The sequence below is a fragment of the Pezoporus wallicus genome, unplaced genomic scaffold (genome assembly GCF_028554395.1).
Source record: "Pezoporus wallicus isolate ANWC-B61680 ecotype Strahan unplaced genomic scaffold, APGP_CSIRO_Pwel_v1 contig_5908, whole genome shotgun sequence".
Lineage (NCBI taxonomy): Eukaryota > Metazoa > Chordata > Aves > Psittaciformes > Psittacidae > Pezoporus > Pezoporus wallicus.
The window spans coordinates 1-17,882 of NW_026635282.1; the positions used below are offsets into that span (position 1 = coordinate 1).

Consider the following 17,882-nt stretch of genomic DNA (forward strand, 5'->3'; position numbering starts at 1 on the left):
TCGAGGCTTCAAAGGGGCCGGGTCGGGGCCGTCACGCAGCCATGGCGGGCGGGCCCACCGCGTCCTGCCTCCCCGTGGGTCCGCAGAGACACCCGCCGCGGGTGGAGCAGAGCCGAGGCCTTGCTGAGCGGCGTCAGCGCGGCCCGGGACGCCGGGGAGGGGGAGCCTGTCCCGCCCCAGAGGCAGCTGATGACTGTCAGACATGGCCGGCTGAGGCGGGAGCCGGGGACCTCACACCGCCAGCGGGGCGCCCGGAGCCGGCGCAGCCTCGTGGTGGCTGGCGTGGGGTCAGAAGCGCTGGGTGCTAAATAGTGACATTAACTGGAGGCCCTCAGTGACATGGGTTAGTGGTGGACTTGGCAGTGCTGGGTAACAGTTGGACTTGATGATCTCAGAGGTCTTTTCCAACCCAGCTGATTCTACCATTCTAATCCCATGTGAGTGGTGCACCAGTGAGCTAATGGGCTCTGGAGGGTGGACAGTGACACACACCAGGCATGTGCCAATCAAATGTATTAACCCAGCTAATTATACTCCTGCAATTTCTGAGCGCACGCAAAGCCAAAGCAGAATTTGACCCTCGGCAAACTGCTGGCAGCAAATACAGCCTGGGGCTGGACCAGCGCCAGCCACACTGGTCAGAGAGAAACATGGAAAAGTGCCCCCGTGGGCACTGTGCACTGTCCCTGATCCACTGCTGCTGTGCTGAGGATTGGGAGCCGACAGGACGGTTCCAGCAGATCCTCTCAAGCGTGGTCAAGGCTGAATGAGTGACAGAGGCAGTGGAGGGACACTGATGTCCCCTCGGCCAGGACCGGCTATGGTTGTCACAGATGGTGTTGTACTAAACGCTTGCTAAATGTACAAGTGCAACCTTGAACGTAAGCACAACCCACATGTAAGAGCTCATGGCCAGGCTCAGTCCTTCATGCCTAAGTAAAACCTTAATTCCACTGCATGTTTCTCCTGATAGGAATGTCTCAGGGTAAATGGGGCTGTTTAGTCCGGAGAAGAGAAGGCCCAGGGGGCACTTTATTTCTCTATAGCTACTTGAAAGGAGGGTGGAGAGAGGAGGTGGCTGATTGTCTTCTCCCAAGTAACCAGTGATAGGACAATAGGTAACGGCCTCAGGCTGCCCCGGGGGAGGTTTAGGTTGGATATTAAGAACAATTTCTTCATCAAGACAGTGATCAGCATTGGAACAGTGGTGGAATCACTGTCCTTGGAAGTGTTCAAAAGACTATGTAGATGAGGCCTTTAGTGACATGGTTTAGTGCTGGACTTGGCAGTCCTGAGGTAATGGTCGGATTTAATGATCTTAAAGGTCTTTTCCAACCTAGTTAATTCTTTGATTCTATTATTTCCTTTGGTGTCACACTATGGGCATGACTTTCAGCAGTCCTGAGAGTCTTACCAACCCTCCAACAGAGATTTTCTGTGGTCTGCTGCCTCGCTGACCTGCTTGGAGTCTGAATTGCCAGGTGTAAGGACCAGAATCCAAAAGTGAATTAAAATCACAGCAAGGCAAAACACTCAGCCTCCTGCAGATGGAGGTACCAACACGGATAACTGTGAGGCAACGGTTTTGAGATAAACTCTGCATTTCTGGCCTTTCTGGTGGCCTCCAGCTGCACTTGCTACCCATTAGTCAAGAAAGACCAACTTTCAAATATCATGGGGCATGAGCCAGTCTTTTTGTGATGACGAGTGGTAAAATGTTGCCATGAGCAGAAATACATAGGCAGAAAAGCTTGCTGAATATACAGGTGTCACGGCGGACTGAGATTACTTATTAAAACCAGCAAAAGGGCAACAATGAGCTTTAATTAGAGGGATCAGAATTTGCCCTGCTCTCAGAAATGAACCAGGTCAGAACAGGCAAAAAAGAAGAAAAAAAATCAGTCTTAACTGGGAAAATTTACTAATTAAATGGCAAATGTTGCTGAGAACAAGAAACACCAGGACTGTGGGGCAAGGAGCTGCCAAGCTACTGTGCAGTGTAAGCTCAGGTTTGCTCAGGGGTGCAGCTGTTTCTTTTCCTTATTTAACAACTATTTTTCCCTTGAAAAACAAAATTTAAGGTAATGGAATCCCAAAGGGCAAGTGCTTGGGCAGGATGTTATTTGGACTAGAAGGTCTTTAAAGGTCCCTTCCTACCCAAATCATTCTATATTCCTATCATTTTGCATCACTAGGAGGCAACCCAAGCCTAGGCAGGGCTTGCACAGCTCTCTTGCTGCAGGTATCAATGGACTGGATTTAAAACATGAAAATAGAGCAGAAGAGCACCTCAGTGCCCAGGAATCCACCTTTGACTAGCTGCCATTTAGCTGCTGTCCCACCTGCCAAACTGTGCCCTTTGCAAAGCTGTTTATCCCAGGCTGCATTAAGGCTACGTGGTACATTAGGGAATGGAAAAAAATCACTAGGAAATAAAAAGCAAGCAGTGACTGCCCAGGTCCATTGCTCAGTGTGAGTATGGTTGGTCTGTCAGAGAGACTCCATGCTGCTCGGGACCATTACCTTCTGCCCTGGAGCAGTGTGGCACTGAGAGGCCAGGCTGATAGCAGAGGGAGGGAGGAGTCTCAAACTGATACCAAAGAAGATGAGGGGAAAAGATGCCAGCTGAGATAAGTCCTTTCTGGCTGGGGAAAGCTGAGCAAGGCCAGGCACTGCACTGGAGCATGGCATGAGCCACAGTGCTGGCTCCGAGGGCAGACTGGGTTATCATCTCTGCCACTGTATATGGTTAGCCTTTTTTTGTTCCCCTTTTATTTTGTGAGATACACAGAGATAAAGGGAAACGTTAAAAAATAAGTCCTTTTAAAGCTTTATGACTCCATCCCTGTCAGAGCAATGCTGGCTTTGTGCAAGCTGTCTGGGGAGTGGGACTGCCCTCAACAGCAGCAGGCGCCTCTGAACTGGCTGTCCTCTGGGGTCCTGTCCCCTTGCCAGGGTGGCACCTCCTCACACTGCAGGAGCCACCTGGCCCTCTCTGTTGAAACTTTCTTGGCCCTGGGAGGCTAGGACAGGGCTTCACCTGTGTGGCTTTACTCCACAATGTAAGTGCATGGTGTCTACTCAACAACAGCCTTGCTGCAGAGGGCTGGGCTTTGTAACGCTATTCCCGGTGTGATCCGTGCTGAGACGCGTGTACTTTTGTCTCTCTGCCTCCTCCCGTTTCTACTTGGCCCATAGACAAGCTCACTGACCCCCCCAAAAGGTTGCTCTGTGCTATAGACGTGGCAGGCAGAGCAGAGCCCACAGAGGCAGTGAATTGGGAGCGTTTGCTCCCTTGTATCTTCCCCGGGTCAGTTGTAAAGGGTTCGGGCTAAGAACAAGATATCAGATGGGAGGGAAGCCCCCAAGCACTCTTGTGCAAGTGGAAGGAACATGCACGTGTGCTTGTGCACATGTACAACTGCTCTGTCAGCTGCTTGTTCCAGTGAGAGCAAACTGCTGTATTCAAAGCCACAGAGGGACTACAGGTTTATACTGTGGCAGTGCCTGGTGAGTGCTGAATGAGTGGCGATGTGCCGCTCACATGTGCCATGTGGCAGAAGCACTGTCACCAGCTGAGGCTCAGCGGCACAGTTAAAGCATTGCAGTGCAGGCAGGTGCTCTCTGGCCAGTTTCCTACAGTGCAATGGTGGGCATGGCGTTCTTCCTCCCCATGCACACCCATGTATGAGCAGGTGCTCGCTTGGCTCTGCCACCCTGGGCACTGGCAGCAATGCAAAGCAAAGCATCCCGATGCCAGCACTGCTGGCACGTGCACGTGCACACACATACACACCTGCACACGTGTGCTGCCTTGCAAGGGCAGGAGCTTGCTTTGCCCTTGGATCTGTATCCCTGCAGGTCACCCCAGAGGCACAGCACCGTGGTAGGAGCCAGCCAGATGAAGGGGAAACACTGTTTTGCATCTGGCACCAGCTCAAGTGCTGGTCTGGCCTTGCAGGAAACACTACGTGTGGCTGCACTCCAGCAAAGTAAGCACGGAGTCAGCAGGAAGGTGCCCACAGCCATGCTGAGGAGAAGCTGATCAGCCCTTCCACACGCTCCCACCCATTGTGCACATGCTGGCAGGACAGGTTTGGCTTCCTCAGGAGGGATGGACAGGCCATGCACACACATGTGGTTGTGCCTCTTGCACTGGCCTTTCCCTTGCACGCTGGTGGTGGTGTCAGGTGCTGCTCTCTAGGAGCCGGCACTGACTGGGGATTTACAGTTCACATGCAGGCAGGGCTGGGGCTGCCTGCCCATGGAGCGGGCACAACCCGGGCACGGGCTTCACACCTGAATGAACTCAGGTGCTGCTCTGCAGGTAAGAGCCAGGCAATGCTTTTACTGCTAAGCAGTGACTTTGCATACATAAGTGTGATCAGTGCTGCAGAGCAGCATCACTGCAGCATGCTGCGAGGCCAGCAATGCATCAGCCTCATCCAGAGCTGGTATTGTCACCAAGCCCACCACCACAGATCTCTCTCCTGCAAACCCATAAGCACAGTCCAGCCTGGTCCTGCAACCAGCATGCTGGCAAGAAAGGGGGTGCAGGTAAATGTGCTTCCAGCAAAGCTCAGCATCACCCCAGGGCTGCATCCTGCTACATCCTGGGGTCTTCTGGGGATTAGTAACTGGCACTAAAGCAGGTGGGGAAGGTGTCATTCATGTGAAGGCTTCTTCATGTGAAGAATAGGCTTCTTCATGTGAAGAATAATCCATCCTTGGGAAAAAGGAGGGGACCCAGAAGGGGCCATGTCTGCAAAGAGATGGCAGAAGCCATTCTCGGCAGTGCCAGGGACTCTCGGTGCACCCTGGTACGGCTGCAGGTGGGCAGGAGGTGAGCACACATGGGGATGTCACAGAGGATCTCCGAGCTCCCTGCTAGCACAGGGTCCCTGAGGAAAGTGTGGGGTACTCATGGCTGGGATGTGCCCATTGGGAAGGACTTTGGTGGCAAGAGGCTGAGAAGCAAGCCCATCACTGAGGGACCCTATGGCCTCTGCTTGTTGCTGAAGAAACAGACAGCAAAGCCAGCTTGTATGAAACCCAATTATTCAAATTTATTAACATCAAGAATTATGCAATGATGCTGTAGATTTTTTTTATTAACAAATAGAAAACAGACTGTATACAACAGTGACCCCTACAGCACTATGCATCCACAAGGTAAAAATGAATGTGTCCTCCAACATTACCAACCCTGGATTGCTGATTTCAACGTAGCTTGGATTTCTTAACATTCGGAATACATGTGATAATACAATTAGATACCCTTCCACCACCTTTATTCATAACTCAATGCACTCGAAAGAGGGCTGCTCACTCCCTGCCTTTAGTGCAAGCGTGATATAATAAGGAGTATTAATATATAGTACCATTAAATTAAGTCCAGTAGTCTTGCCACATTGGTTCATTAGAACGTCCTGAAGTAGCGGAAAGTACAATGTCCTAGTGACTTTTAACATTTGCAGGATAGCAGAAATTATAGATACACCCAACCTCTGAAGCCATGTGTACTCCCCTCCCCTCCCCTTCCCTGCAGTACCCTGCTTTCCAAAGAGAGCCGGCCCGGCTCTGCTCTGAGGGTGGCTGGGCTTGTGCTCCTTGAATTGAAAATGCTTTTGATGCATGTCACTGGTGAGAGGTGACAGAATGGTGCTTGCACGCACGGAACCGGGGGATAAACAAAAAGGGCCGTGTCTCGCTCTTTCCAGCCCCTTCCCGGGGAAGTGTGGGGCCCACTCCTTTCTCCTGCCTGCTTCCCAGTGAAACACACAAAAAAGAGACTCCGAAGCCCAGAGCCCGGGATTTCGGGTCTCTCACAAACAAGGCGACGACAACTCACGTCATATCGGGATCTGCCAATACACACGGTCACTGGATTGGTTTAACACGCATCGGAATAGCACTGAATGGTTGCCAGCTGACAAAGGGGACCACTTGTCTGGTGACCCCAGATGCCCTCCCAAACCCAAACCTACTCAGGAAATAATGGGGGGGAGGGGAAAGGCTAAAAAAATAATTGGTAGCTTAGGTCCAGTTCCATGAAATTTAATATTCTACAGAGGATTAAAAAGCAGCCTATGGGGAATGGAGCCGGGCAGGAACCACAAGCCAGCTGCTGCGAATTACCAAGGAAGCTGCACTAAAATGGGCAGAACCAGCAGTGACTGGGTTGAAACAAACACAGGGCAGTAAAAAAATGGAAAAGCAAAAGGAAATAAAAAGAACAAAACCCTAAAAGCCCAACTCCCAAGGGTCTGGTGGGTCCAGTTCTGCCTGGGCAAAACATTAAGACTTGCAAACAATAAAAAATAAAGAGAGAGGAGATTATAAAAACCACTAGTAACTATTTTACATGTTTAAAAAAAAGACCCCATTCCACCCACCTAAAGCCTCGCTGTGAAATGCAGTCGGCGTGAGAGAGGGCGAGAGATGCACATGAGCAGAAATTCAGCCAGAGACTGGAAATGCTTTTGGAGTCAGATTCCCTCGTTTGGCGCTGGGGCGAAGTTCCTAAATGCCGTGGTCAAACTGGTTGGTGTGGAGGTCTGCTGCCTGGGCAGCACCTCCCTCTGTACAGAAGGACTGAGGAATGGGCAGCTCTGGCTCAGAGGGACCCATCTCCACTCCTAGACATCCCCACCGCGACTGGAGGAAAGCACTAGTTACGTTGCATAGTGGTCAAAGCTGCCGAGATACTCCAGTGCTGCTCTGTAGCACAGCTGGTACTGGTCCTGCAAGGCAGCAAGGGGGTAACATGAGAAGTGGGAACACAGTGACAGTGGGCAGCAGGTTCAACATCCAGAGGTATCAGCTCCCCTCCCTTCTCCTACAGCTCTCCCACCGCCCCAGGGAGGATGGCATGCTCACCTCTGTCTGCACCATGGCTGGCCGCTGCGTCCGCAAGGTCTTCACCGTCTGGAACATGTCCACCACCCCCTCGTAGCGCATCCTCTCCAGCACGATGCTGAGCGTGATGAACACGCCTGTGCGCCCCACTCCAGCGCTGTGCAGAGGGAGCAAGAGGTGCCATTAGAGACCTGCCACCCCAGTGAGGCTCTGCTTGCACTATCTAGCAGCGGTGCAAGTGGGCCCAGCTCATGGAGCAGAGTGACCTGCCACAGGGGGGGCCACAGGGACGCTGCCAGCCTGAAGTGCCCCCTGAGCCCTATGGGGCCCACCAATTCTGCCTTGTCTCTGGGCCAAGCTGGTGTAGCGCCCTGCCCTGCTCGAGGAGTCTTCCAAGGAGCTACAAATGGCACCCATGGATGTTGCTGCCTCCTTGTCCCCTGCCTGCCTCTTGCCAGTGGTGTGCAGGAGGGGCACCAAGTGCAGGAAGCTGGCAGCTGCCAGAGTCAGTGAGGCAGGGGTCATCTCTGAGGGCTGATCTGTCCCCACTCACCTGCAGTGCACTGTGATGGGCCCGTCCTGACCGAACTGCTCCTTGGTCTTATGCACCTGCCCAATGAAATCGATGAAGCCCTCTCCTGTCTTTGGCACTCCTTGCTCAGGCCAGTCTGTGAACTGGAACTGGCGGATGGTCCGTGACTGGCCGTCCTGTGGGGAAGGGGTGTTAAGATGTGAACCATGGGTGAGGGGCTGATCTTGCTCCCCTCAGCACTGGTGCTGCTGACCTGCTCTTAGACCCCCACCCCAGGCCAGGTGAGAAGGTGTACAGGACATGGAAGAGCCCAGGCAGATCTTCTGCTGAGAGCTTGGGGCCTGCCTCTGCTCTCCCATGTTCACCCCAATGTGGCTGAGCTGAGCAGGGCTTTGGGCCCCTCTGGGGTCAGTGCCCTGGTCCTGTCTGGGGCTCAGCTCCACCCTAGGACCACATTTACTGTCACAAAGGGGTCCTGCACCCACTCAGATGCTGCACACAGAGACTCCAGGTGCAGGGGAGCCCATGCTGAATGCTTGCCCAAGTGTGCAGCACAGGCAAAGTGGGGTCTGGTGCTGATAGGGGTCCCTGAGCTATTCACCAGGGCTGACACAGCTGGCAAGGAAGGAACTTGTGGTGAGAGGAGCAGCAGGTGGGGGGCAGAAGCCCTTTCTGCCTGCAGTGCAAGGCAGTACCTTGCCTTCCAGTTCCTGCAGGAGCTGCTGCACACTCCCTCTGCCAACCTGGGCAGGACAGAGGCACAGGAGGCAGGGGAGTTGGGGAGCCAGCAGTTGCACTTACCCTGGCATCCGTCACCTTGAACTCCCGGAGGATGTACTGTGGCATGTTGTACTCTGCCATTGGGTCCACCACGAAGTACTGGTACCGGGCAGAGCGCTCTGCAGGCCAGTACTGGTGGCACTTCTCCTGTGGAAGAGGAGCATGGTAAGACAGCAGGACCAACAAGCTGCTGCTCCTCCCTCTCACCCCCAGGAGCATCTGTGGCTGTAGGGCCACAGGGTCAGGCACAGGACACGCCAGCAGGAGGCTGTCCCAGAGCACCCCGTGCTGGGGATGGACTGGGGTGAGCTGAGGTGCCCACAGACAGCAGCACACAGCCCCCTTCTCCCCCCAGCAGGATTCATACCCTGCCCATCTCACGCAGCTTTGTCAACATCACCACGATGGTGGAGTTGTGCTCCCAGAGCATCCGCCAGAAATCTTCCGTGGTCTCAGCCAGTGGTCCCTGCGTGGCGATGTAGGCCTTCTGCTGCCTGCAACAAACACAGTGGTGCTCAGACCAGCTCTCCTGGGGGCTGGAAGCAGGAGCCTCATGCAGCAGGGAGCAGGGCTGACAATGCAGCTGCAGGAGGAAGGTCTCAGACTAGCCATGGACTCTGGGGGGGGCGATGAGCCTGCCCAGCACGTCTTCTCCCTACAAACACAGTGAGCACCACCAAGTGCAGGATCCAGAAAGGCTCCTAGTCCTTGCTGGGCTGACAGTGTCCCCTGCCCAGCCTCTTGCTGCTGCTTATCCCCAGCGTTGCTGCACTTTAAAGCCTTCTCAGCACCCATCCAAGCTGGAAGGAGGGGCTGTGCTTGGGGATGATCCCAGCAGCACCCCTGGGTTCCTGCACTTTCACTCACTTCAGCATCCCTGTCCCTCCCATTGCATCGAAAGACACAGAGCAACTGCATCCTGTCACTTGGATCCTGCACACCTGCTAATTACTGGAAGCAATTCCAGCAGTGTAGAAACCATTAAAACTGTTTTGCCAGCTTTTCTGGAGCTTGAAAATTTGTCCCTGGTTCCGCTATGAACCAGAGCATCTCTCAGAATGTCCCGTGTGAAAGAGAGCTTGACCAGCCCATGGCCCCCATACTCAAGAAAGCACCCTTAGTGCTTGGGCCTCTGAGAAGGGCCGGCTCTGCCATGTTGGTTCTTTGGCTTGCTTAGTGCCCAGCCTAGCACACTGGTGCTGCCTGTGAGAGACATGACGAGTCTGGTGCCACACAGGCAGTGGAGACAGGCTGAGAGCTGGGCTTGTTTGGCCTGGAGAAGAAAAGGCTCAGGAGAGACTTTATAACAGTCTTCCAATACCTAAAGGCGGCCTACAAGGAATCTGGAGAGGGACTTTTCACAAGGACATGTAGTGACAGGGCAATAGGGAATAGCTTTAATCAGACAGAAGGGAAATTTCAATTGGACATTATGAAGAAATTCTTCACTATGAGGGTGCTGAGGCACTGGCACAGATTGCCCAGAGAAGCTGTGGCTGCCCCATCCCTGGCAGTGTTCAAGGCCAGGTTGGACGGGGCTTGAGTAACCTGGTCTAGTGGAAGGTGCCCTTGCCCATGGCAGGGGGTTGGAACTAAATGAGCTTTAAGATCCCGTCGAACCCAAATCATTCTTTGATTCTATGACATGGTCTCGCTTCACCACAGAGAGGCGCCGGAGCCCGCGGGATGAGGGGCAGCATCCTCCCATCCAGCACTCCATCTCTCCACGGGTGCTAAAAATTAATGAACGTGCTGCAGGACAGCTGTAACGTGCAGGATGAAGAGAGGAGCTGCTTCAAGGTGGATTTATAAGACACTATAAAAAGCAGGGAGTGGGGGTGCAGAACGAAACAGAAGAGGTAGTAGATGCAGATTCAGTGATGTGACCTTGGGCCAACTGATCTCTTTAGATAATACTGAGACGATTACTTGGTTCAAAGGAAAGAATGGGAAGAGGTAACAGCGCTCTTCAGGAATGGGGTAGGTAGCACATGAAATGGTACCACCTGCTGTGCTGACAGCCCTCCCTCCGGAGCATCAGCAAGCAGCAAAACCAGGATCGCTCTTAGTCCGTGGCTGTGGAGCCAGGACGCAGCGGCTGCAGCCTGCCTGTCACACAGGGCTGCCAGGGTAGGCATGAGGGCAGGCGGCCACAGTAATGCCGCAGTGCTGGATGGCTCAGAGCCACACAGGCCAGGAGGAGCAGAGGCTGCTCCATGACAGCTTTCCTACAGACCCTTCCTCCTTCACCATTACTCTGTCCCACCCTGGCTCACTGCAGCTCTGCCGTGTCGGGATGCTCCCGGGGTTGCTCTCCTTCTGCTCCCTGCCCACTCTTCCCTCCATGTACCCCTTCCCCCTGGAACCTCTTCCTCAGTTTGCTTACTGAAGCACCAACAGATGCACAGAGCGCTGGCCTGGCTGCACCTACATCTGTTCCCTTTGACAGTGCCTGTTGCTCCTGCGAGGTCACCAGCCCATAAGAAACGTTTGGGCAGAGCCAAGCTGGAGGTGGATTGTGCTAAATCCATCGTTGTATCCCCCACTCCTGCACTGGGTGACTACTGCAATGGTGCACAGAGAGGTGACAGCAACAACCCTTGTACATGCATCACTGGGATTTGGTCTGGATTACTGTCTTGGAGTTGGCTGGGAAGGAGATGTGGCCACTGGGCTGTTTCTCTGCATTCTCCCCTTAAAGAGAAGAACATTCTCCTTAGCAGCTGAGAATGTGATGCCAGCTAGATACAGAAAATGTTATTATTATTGTCCCACTAGATTTTAATCTGTGCTTTCTAAAAGCTATCCTGGGCAGCAGAACCCAGTGACAGGCTCGCCAGTGTCCAGCACCAGCCCTGCCTGAGGATCCCCAGAGTCCCCCAAAATCAAGATATGGGACAGTGAGTCTTGGGCTGCTGCTTGGATCCGTCATGCAATGCACTTCTACCTCTGGTTTCTACAGTTAGTGAGAGGGGGCAGGTTTGTTTTAGATGCTGCAGATATAAAACACATGCCAAGGGATGCCTACCAGAAGATCCTATAAACCTTGGCAGAAGCCAGCACAGCCTCCCACCCCAGCCATGCGGGCATCTGTCTACAGCAATACCAGCCAGGCTGGCAGCACTCACTCACTAGCAGTCTTTACATACTGTAACTATACGCAGTGCAGTGCCTGTGAGAAGTCTGAGGGAAACATAAAATACAACAGTGATCCCCAACCAACCCCTAGGCAGCCAGGACCAGTCCTTGGGAAAGAGGAGAAGGCAGCTCTGCCATGGTTCCCAAACAGGCAGGACAGGCTGGTACAGGCACCTCAGGGTGGCCCTTACCTGTACCCATCGATGAAGCTGGCATTGATGTAATCAGAGCCCTCGACACCCCGGATGGGCTGCAGACAGACTCGTGTCAGCTCGTACGGCATGATGTTCACGAGGCGGTTCTTGAATTTGTTGCATGGGAGGTTGGCACTGATGAAACGTGAGGTATGTGCTTTAGAGTTGGCCAGCAGCTGGAAGAGGAGGAAACATGTCAGACGCCTGCTGGGAATACAGCAGGGGAAAATGGGACGCTGGCAGCAGGGCACACAGGAGTCCCTCTGGGCATGCAGCCACCTTCCCTCCTCTGGCTGAGGGACAACTACTGGGGACAAGTCTTTCCAGACCAGGCGAAGGACTCTGGCACCACATTATGAGGAGGCTGCACCCGACTGCTCTATTTCCCAGTGATCAGTCTGGTTTTCAGGATTGTGATGGCCCCTCTGCCATGGCAATGCACATCTAGGCATGGCGTGGCCTCACTGCTGGCTTTTGGTGCATGGTTGTAGGTAACAGCAGGGGAATCACCTGCACTGACCTGCTGGCACAACCCCAAAGCCACACATAGCAGAGCGGAGACCCACAGCAGCCCTCTCACTCACAAAGGACCAGGACATGAAGCACTGTACCTCAATGAACCAAAGACACATGCCTGGTGGCATCAGGGAAGGAAAGCTTTCCATCTTCCAACAATGTCTTGCTATTTACTTCTCACCCCAGAAGAACACACGAAAAATGTGAGAACTGTGACAGTTTTAGGTAAAGAAGATCTATTTTGGGCTACTGCGAGACATTTTACGGTTCTCTTTGAGGCATGTAAACTGGAGTCATGATAAATGTGTTACTAAGATCTATTGGCAGAGACATTCAAACAGAAGTCCCCACTCTTGGCCCATTCCCTTCTCCAAAAGATTCTCTCCAGCATCTCCAGAGCCACTCTTCTTCTACATGTGGCAGTGGCTCCCTGCAAAAGGACAGGATTGCTCCCTGGGGAGTGATGCAGCCATGTGAGGCCCTCCCTTATCCTGCTCCCCAGGGTTTTCCATACAATGGACACTGCCAGGGTGCAGAGAGGGGCAAATTTTATTACTGTTCTAAAGAGGCCCTTGGAGAACCAACAAATTTTTGCCTTTCTTATAAGAGAGTTGCTAGAGTTGAGCCTAATTCTATGGCTCTCTTGAGGGCAGGTGTCACCATGAGATACTAATTCAGCATGTTCTACTGTCTCAAGCCCAGGACACTGTCAGCTTTGGTAACCACAGGACAGAGCTGCTCAGTTGTTCCCAGTTTACACAGAAAGCCAGTATTTTACTTCTCCTGCTCCTTTGTCACTTGGAAGGAATCCCCAGGGTGAAGCAGTATTGCTGCAGTTCATTTCACAGCCTGCACGGTCTGTTGCCTCTCTGCATGAGCTATACTCCCCAGCATGAGTTCACTGGACTAATGCACCTAATCTGAGAATATGGGCGCTTACCCAAGCTCACTTCCATCTCCAAGGCTGTAATAAGTATCTGCAGTTGGCATTCATAGATACAGACAGCAAAATGTGGGCTTGGATTCCCAAAACCAGTGTGCCTTAAAACACTGCCTTCACCAATTCTAGACATCGAGGCTTGGTGTTGAGGTGGTTAAAAGATAAGAAGTTCAGCACTGCAGAAATGAGACTAGAAACATCTCACATATTTGAATTGGAGCCATTTCCAGACAAGTTGCTCACAGTAACATCAATTATCACTAACACGATCTGCATCTGATTTCAGATGCATCTCCTGCCGCACAGTGAACCTAGAGCAGAACGTGCTGCTGAGAACTGCGCATCCATCTGCCTTTTATATCCTCCCCAGCAGCTGCCAATCCAGGGGGGACCATGGCCGACACAAGCTTTACAATTCAAATGCATTTTAAATCACTGCCTACCTGGTTTAGAAACACACAAAAGAATAACTGTCTGTAATGATCCATGGCTTTCATCTCCCAGCCCCTGTGGGAGCGGCCCGGTGGGGCTGTGTAGGCAGAGACAGGGTGCCAGGTAAGAGGGGTGCTGGGGCTCTGCCACCAACCTTGAATTCCAGCTCCATTGCAGTAACACTCTCTCCTGGTGGCACCTGGGTCAGCTTCTGGATGTGAGCAAAGAGGTTGCGTGCAGGCACCTCTGTATTGCCACACGTGGCTGCCTCCAGCAAGGCCTCGTGGATGAAGATGTACTGGTCCTCTGTCTGCACCATGTAGTTGCGCTGAGAGCGCATGCACGTCACGTGGCCATAGATGTCCACGGTCTTCTCATGCTTCATCCGCTCCAGCATGGCATCGATGACAATGAAGCAACCAGTTCGGCCCACACCGGCACTGTGGGAACAAAGCACGTGCCCTCAGATGATCATCTCCTACTGATGCCATGCAAGCTCTGCTCTTGCTTAAGAGAGCACCCAGACCTAGAGCGCACAGAGGGAATAAAGGCTGCTCCTCACACTGAGGGCTAATGAGCTAAGCCCCAAACAAGAGACAGCAGGAGGAGCTAGGGAGAGAGGCACTGACAACGTGGGAGGCTACTCAGCCCTTCTCTGCTCCCTGTTCACCTATGGAGCAGAAAGGACACTGTGCCATTCTGCTGGTCCCTGCGGTGCCTAGCAGCACCCCCTCAAGGGAAGAAGAAATGTGTTAACAGGCAGGAGAGTGACAGCATATGTGTGCACGAAGGTATAAGATCCGAAGTCCAGGCTGGGCCCCAACACCAGCAAAGCCCATAATTTCAAGCCTGTTTGTCCTCTAATCTGGGTCACTGTTTCCTAACCCATAAAACAAGGACAGCCAGCCTGAGAGGGAAAAGCAGAAAGGTGAGATCATGCATGTCCATGCTGAGCCTTTTGCTCAAGCACTGGATGCCTTTCCATGTCTGTTAAAAGGGCAGTAGCAATCCCCAAACTCCTCACCCTGAGAGCACCCTGAAAACAACAGACATGCTGCCATGACATGTAAACACAGGCAGAGATAGGGAGCTAGACATTTCCTCATTTATGGTGCAAGTCAGATCCTTAACAGGGCTTTAATACAGCTTGTTTGTGTGTTAATTACACCCCACTCCCATCTGAAACAGAGCATGAAAGAAGAGAATTAAACACTGCTAGTAAGGCGCATGCTGGAACAGCAATGATGGAGTGGTTTGCTCAGTAATAGTCCCCACTCGGCTGGTATAGATAAATCTTGCCTGGAGAAGATGCTGAGCCTTAGTAGACGAACATTTTGCTTAAAGAGCTGCCTTTTTACCCTGCAAAAGAGTTCTGCTGAAAACATTATGTATGAAAGTTTGCAGAGGTTACTGAATGCCTGTCAGTCAATGATGTGCCTTTGAAAGGCACCACCTACTTAAGCTGGGCACACATCATTTTTAAATGGTACTTGCAGTTTTGCAGGAAATAGGGGTTTTTGAGGCCTCTGCACAGCAGTGCTGTTTAATCAGACAGACTAGCAGCAATACAGATGTTACCACTGCTTGGTTGCTGTCCCAGCCCAAGTGCAGGTGATGCTACTGCTAAACCTTCCCAGCAGGAACAGGAGACTTCACTTTTAGTTAAAGCTCCTGGAGCCAGAAGACACAAGCCCAGATGCAGCTTTGCAAACACCCAGTCCTACCTGCAATGGACAACCATGGGCCCAGCATCGGGTGGGTTACAGGCCTTGACCCGTCGCAGGAAAGCTAGAATCGGGGTAGGGTATTCCGGTACCCCGTGATCGGGCCAAGCCATGAACTGGAACTGCCGCAGCTCTCGCTTCTCACTGGAGCCATTCTGTTGAAGACAAAGAGGAATTGTTTTGCATGAGAACAGTCTCATCCTAGGCAGGAACCCATTTATGGGGTAATGAGGTACCCGGCTGTCTGGGTAACAACAGGCATGTAATGCTGTGTGTGATCATGCATGTATTGGGCTTTTGCCACTGAGAATCTGAAGGCAAAATGTAGGCTTCTTGCAAAGCTTCTGTAAACACAGATGCCCTGTGGAAAGCCAGCTGATAGAGACAGCAGAGCAGACGGAAGGGAAGGTGAAAGACTCCTTTCTGCACAGCCTGGGGTCACTACCCGTGTACTCACTGCATGTTCAGGGAAAATGGGCACTGGGCATGGAAGGGCCACAGCAGCCAGCTCCTTCCCTGCTCCTCTGCATCATAGGGTGCCTGATCAGTGGGTGTCTGCAGAGGCTGCCCTGCTCCTGTCTTGGCTTGGCTGAGTGATCAACACAGCAATGCAGTAGGACTGGCTGGGTGACTGCTGGGGACGAGATGCCTTCCTGGGGTGTGAGCATGTCTCCATCACACACTGCTGTGCTCCTAGCCCAGACTCAGTCATGCACAGAGGCAGCTGGCTCTGAAGCCTATTTGCACTGCTGTGACACGCTGCTGCTAGCATTGCCCCTGGGATTTCCAAACACTAATGAGGTACACAGCAGGCAGAAGGGAAAGCCTTGAGCACATGTCAGCACAGCCCCTCCATTTGCATTATTAGTGACAGAAGTACTGAAAATTCACTGCTTCCCATGTTGTCCCTCTAATGGGAGGACAGCTGTTGCATGTACACTCGCCAGAGGCAAGCATAGTCCTCGTTCTGGGGCCCATCACAGGGTTGGAATGTGTACAGGAGAGCATCAGGTGTCCCGGCCAAAATCTGGTGGTGGACAGATGCACAACCTGCAGTTGTTCTACTGCAGCCCAGCTGTGAAAAATGGCTCATGTATGGACTAGTCACATGCTTGGCCAAGCCAGGCACAGCCTCTGCTTGTGGGCCCTATAGCAGAGGAGAGCAGCTCTGCATTACCTGGAGCGGGAAAAGCCCAGCCAGAGCCATACCTTGTACAGTGCAAAGGTGCGGACGGTGTAGGTTGCCAGCTCGACTGTGTCCAGCAGTGTCACCTGGATCATCCCATAGGTTTCTGTACCCCGGCTTGGCCAGTACTGGTCACACTTTACCTGCAGGGAGGAGAGGAGAAAGGGTCAGTGCTTGGCTGCTGGGTTTGGTGACTGGAGCATTGAAAGAAGCACAGAGCCGCTGGCCTGGCTGGGCATTTGGGGTGGTTTGCAGCCTATATCCCCACTAGCTCCCTGCTGTCCCAGCCCAAAGTCCTTGACCCACAGCACTGAGCTAAGACAGACAGAGGTCTAAGTACAGCACAATATACAACAATATAACAACAGGTACTGCCTTTCCCCATAACATCTGTAGTCTCCAGGGTGCCCCTGCCAGCGAGGCCCCCAGCAGCAATCCATCCTGGTGAAAGATGGGACACAGCCAATACCAGGCCTCCAGCCTGGATGCTGTGTCCACAGGGCTGACCCTGCCACCCTTTCTGCATTGCCGTAAGCTTTAGTGCACTGAGCATCAACAAGAAACACCAACCTGCCCCTCTGGTAGGTGGCACATCCCTGGAAATCTGCATCTCCCAGGTATTTCAAAAACTCTGCAGCAAGGCACAGATACTAGCTTAGACACAGTCACAGCTTGCTCTCCCTCTGTGAGAAGACACAGCCTGTGGCCAAACCATCCTTTTAGCCTGCTCCTGCCAGCAGCACTGTTCCACCATGAGAACACTCCTACTCTCTAGAGAACCCCTGCCCTGCAGCTCCTTTATCTCTCCCTCCCAAATCTGCAGCCATAGCACTTTGAGCTACTGGTCACAGCTCCTGCTGCAGCCCACTTTACAGAGAGCCCTAAAACCTCCCCCAGGGTCCCATCCCTCTGATCCTTTCATCTTCCTGTGCATCCCTCCCTGCACACCTGCCCTCCTCCTCCTATTCACAGCTCAGTGTTTGCAAACTACTCCTCCAGTTTTGTTCTTCCCAGCCCTGAGCTCCCTATATAATTGGCACCCTGAGCATCCCTATTTCATCTGGCACCCGGCTCCCCCGCCCCGCTGAGCTGTGGTGCCGGGCTGACAGGAGAAAGACTTCATTTCCACCCATGTGCACTGCACTGAAAATGGTTTCCCACCCTAGGAGAAAGGAGTGAATGGAAGATCATCTGTGCTTGTCAAGGAATAGTAAACTTAATTATTAGCCAAGTGTGTTTACAGGGGAGCATGTGGGAAGGGAAACAACAGGCTTAATTAGAAATCAATGAAGTTCTGCCTTCTAATTGAAGGCACTTTAAGCAGGGTGGGGCTTGTGAAAGTGAAGAGCTCTCATCCTGCACTCTGGTTGCTGGAGTGTGGCAGCCTGAGGTCAAAGAGATGCATCTGCCCCTGCTTTTTTAGGATCTGCTCTCAGTAAGTGCTGCCCTGGCAGAAGTGCTTGGAGCAAGGCTGCCTCATGGGGTGCTGCAGGCACCTGCACACCCAGAGCAGCTCCACTGCCTCCTGCCCGCGGTCTCCTGCTGTTCAGGCTGCTGTGCTGCCTTGGATGTGTGCTCCCAG

At 52.8% G+C, this 17,882-nt stretch overlaps 1 protein-coding gene across 14 annotated transcripts in view; it reads right to left on the bottom strand.

Moving 5' to 3' along the window:
- Positions 1-5,041: 5,041 nt before the first annotated feature.
- The window catches only part of PTPRF (protein tyrosine phosphatase receptor type F), a 398,994-nt gene continuing 386,153 nt past the window's right edge, over positions 5,042-17,882 (bottom strand). For all 14 annotated transcript variants that reach the window (XM_057416512.1, XM_057416531.1, XM_057416501.1 and 11 more), the window contains 9 exons: positions 16,324-16,443; positions 15,115-15,269; positions 13,545-13,830; positions 11,500-11,678; positions 8,538-8,664; positions 8,192-8,317; positions 7,412-7,566; positions 6,880-7,015; positions 5,042-6,743 (listed from right to left, as the gene is read on the bottom strand). In XM_057416512.1, coding sequence (XP_057272495.1) covers positions 6,675-6,743; positions 6,880-7,015; positions 7,412-7,566; positions 8,192-8,317; positions 8,538-8,664; positions 11,500-11,678; positions 13,545-13,830; positions 15,115-15,269; positions 16,324-16,443 — 1,353 coding nt within the window. In that variant the 3' untranslated portion in view covers positions 5,042-6,674. The remainder of the gene's footprint in view (positions 6,744-6,879; positions 7,016-7,411; positions 7,567-8,191; positions 8,318-8,537; positions 8,665-11,499; positions 11,679-13,544; positions 13,831-15,114; positions 15,270-16,323; positions 16,444-17,882) is intronic.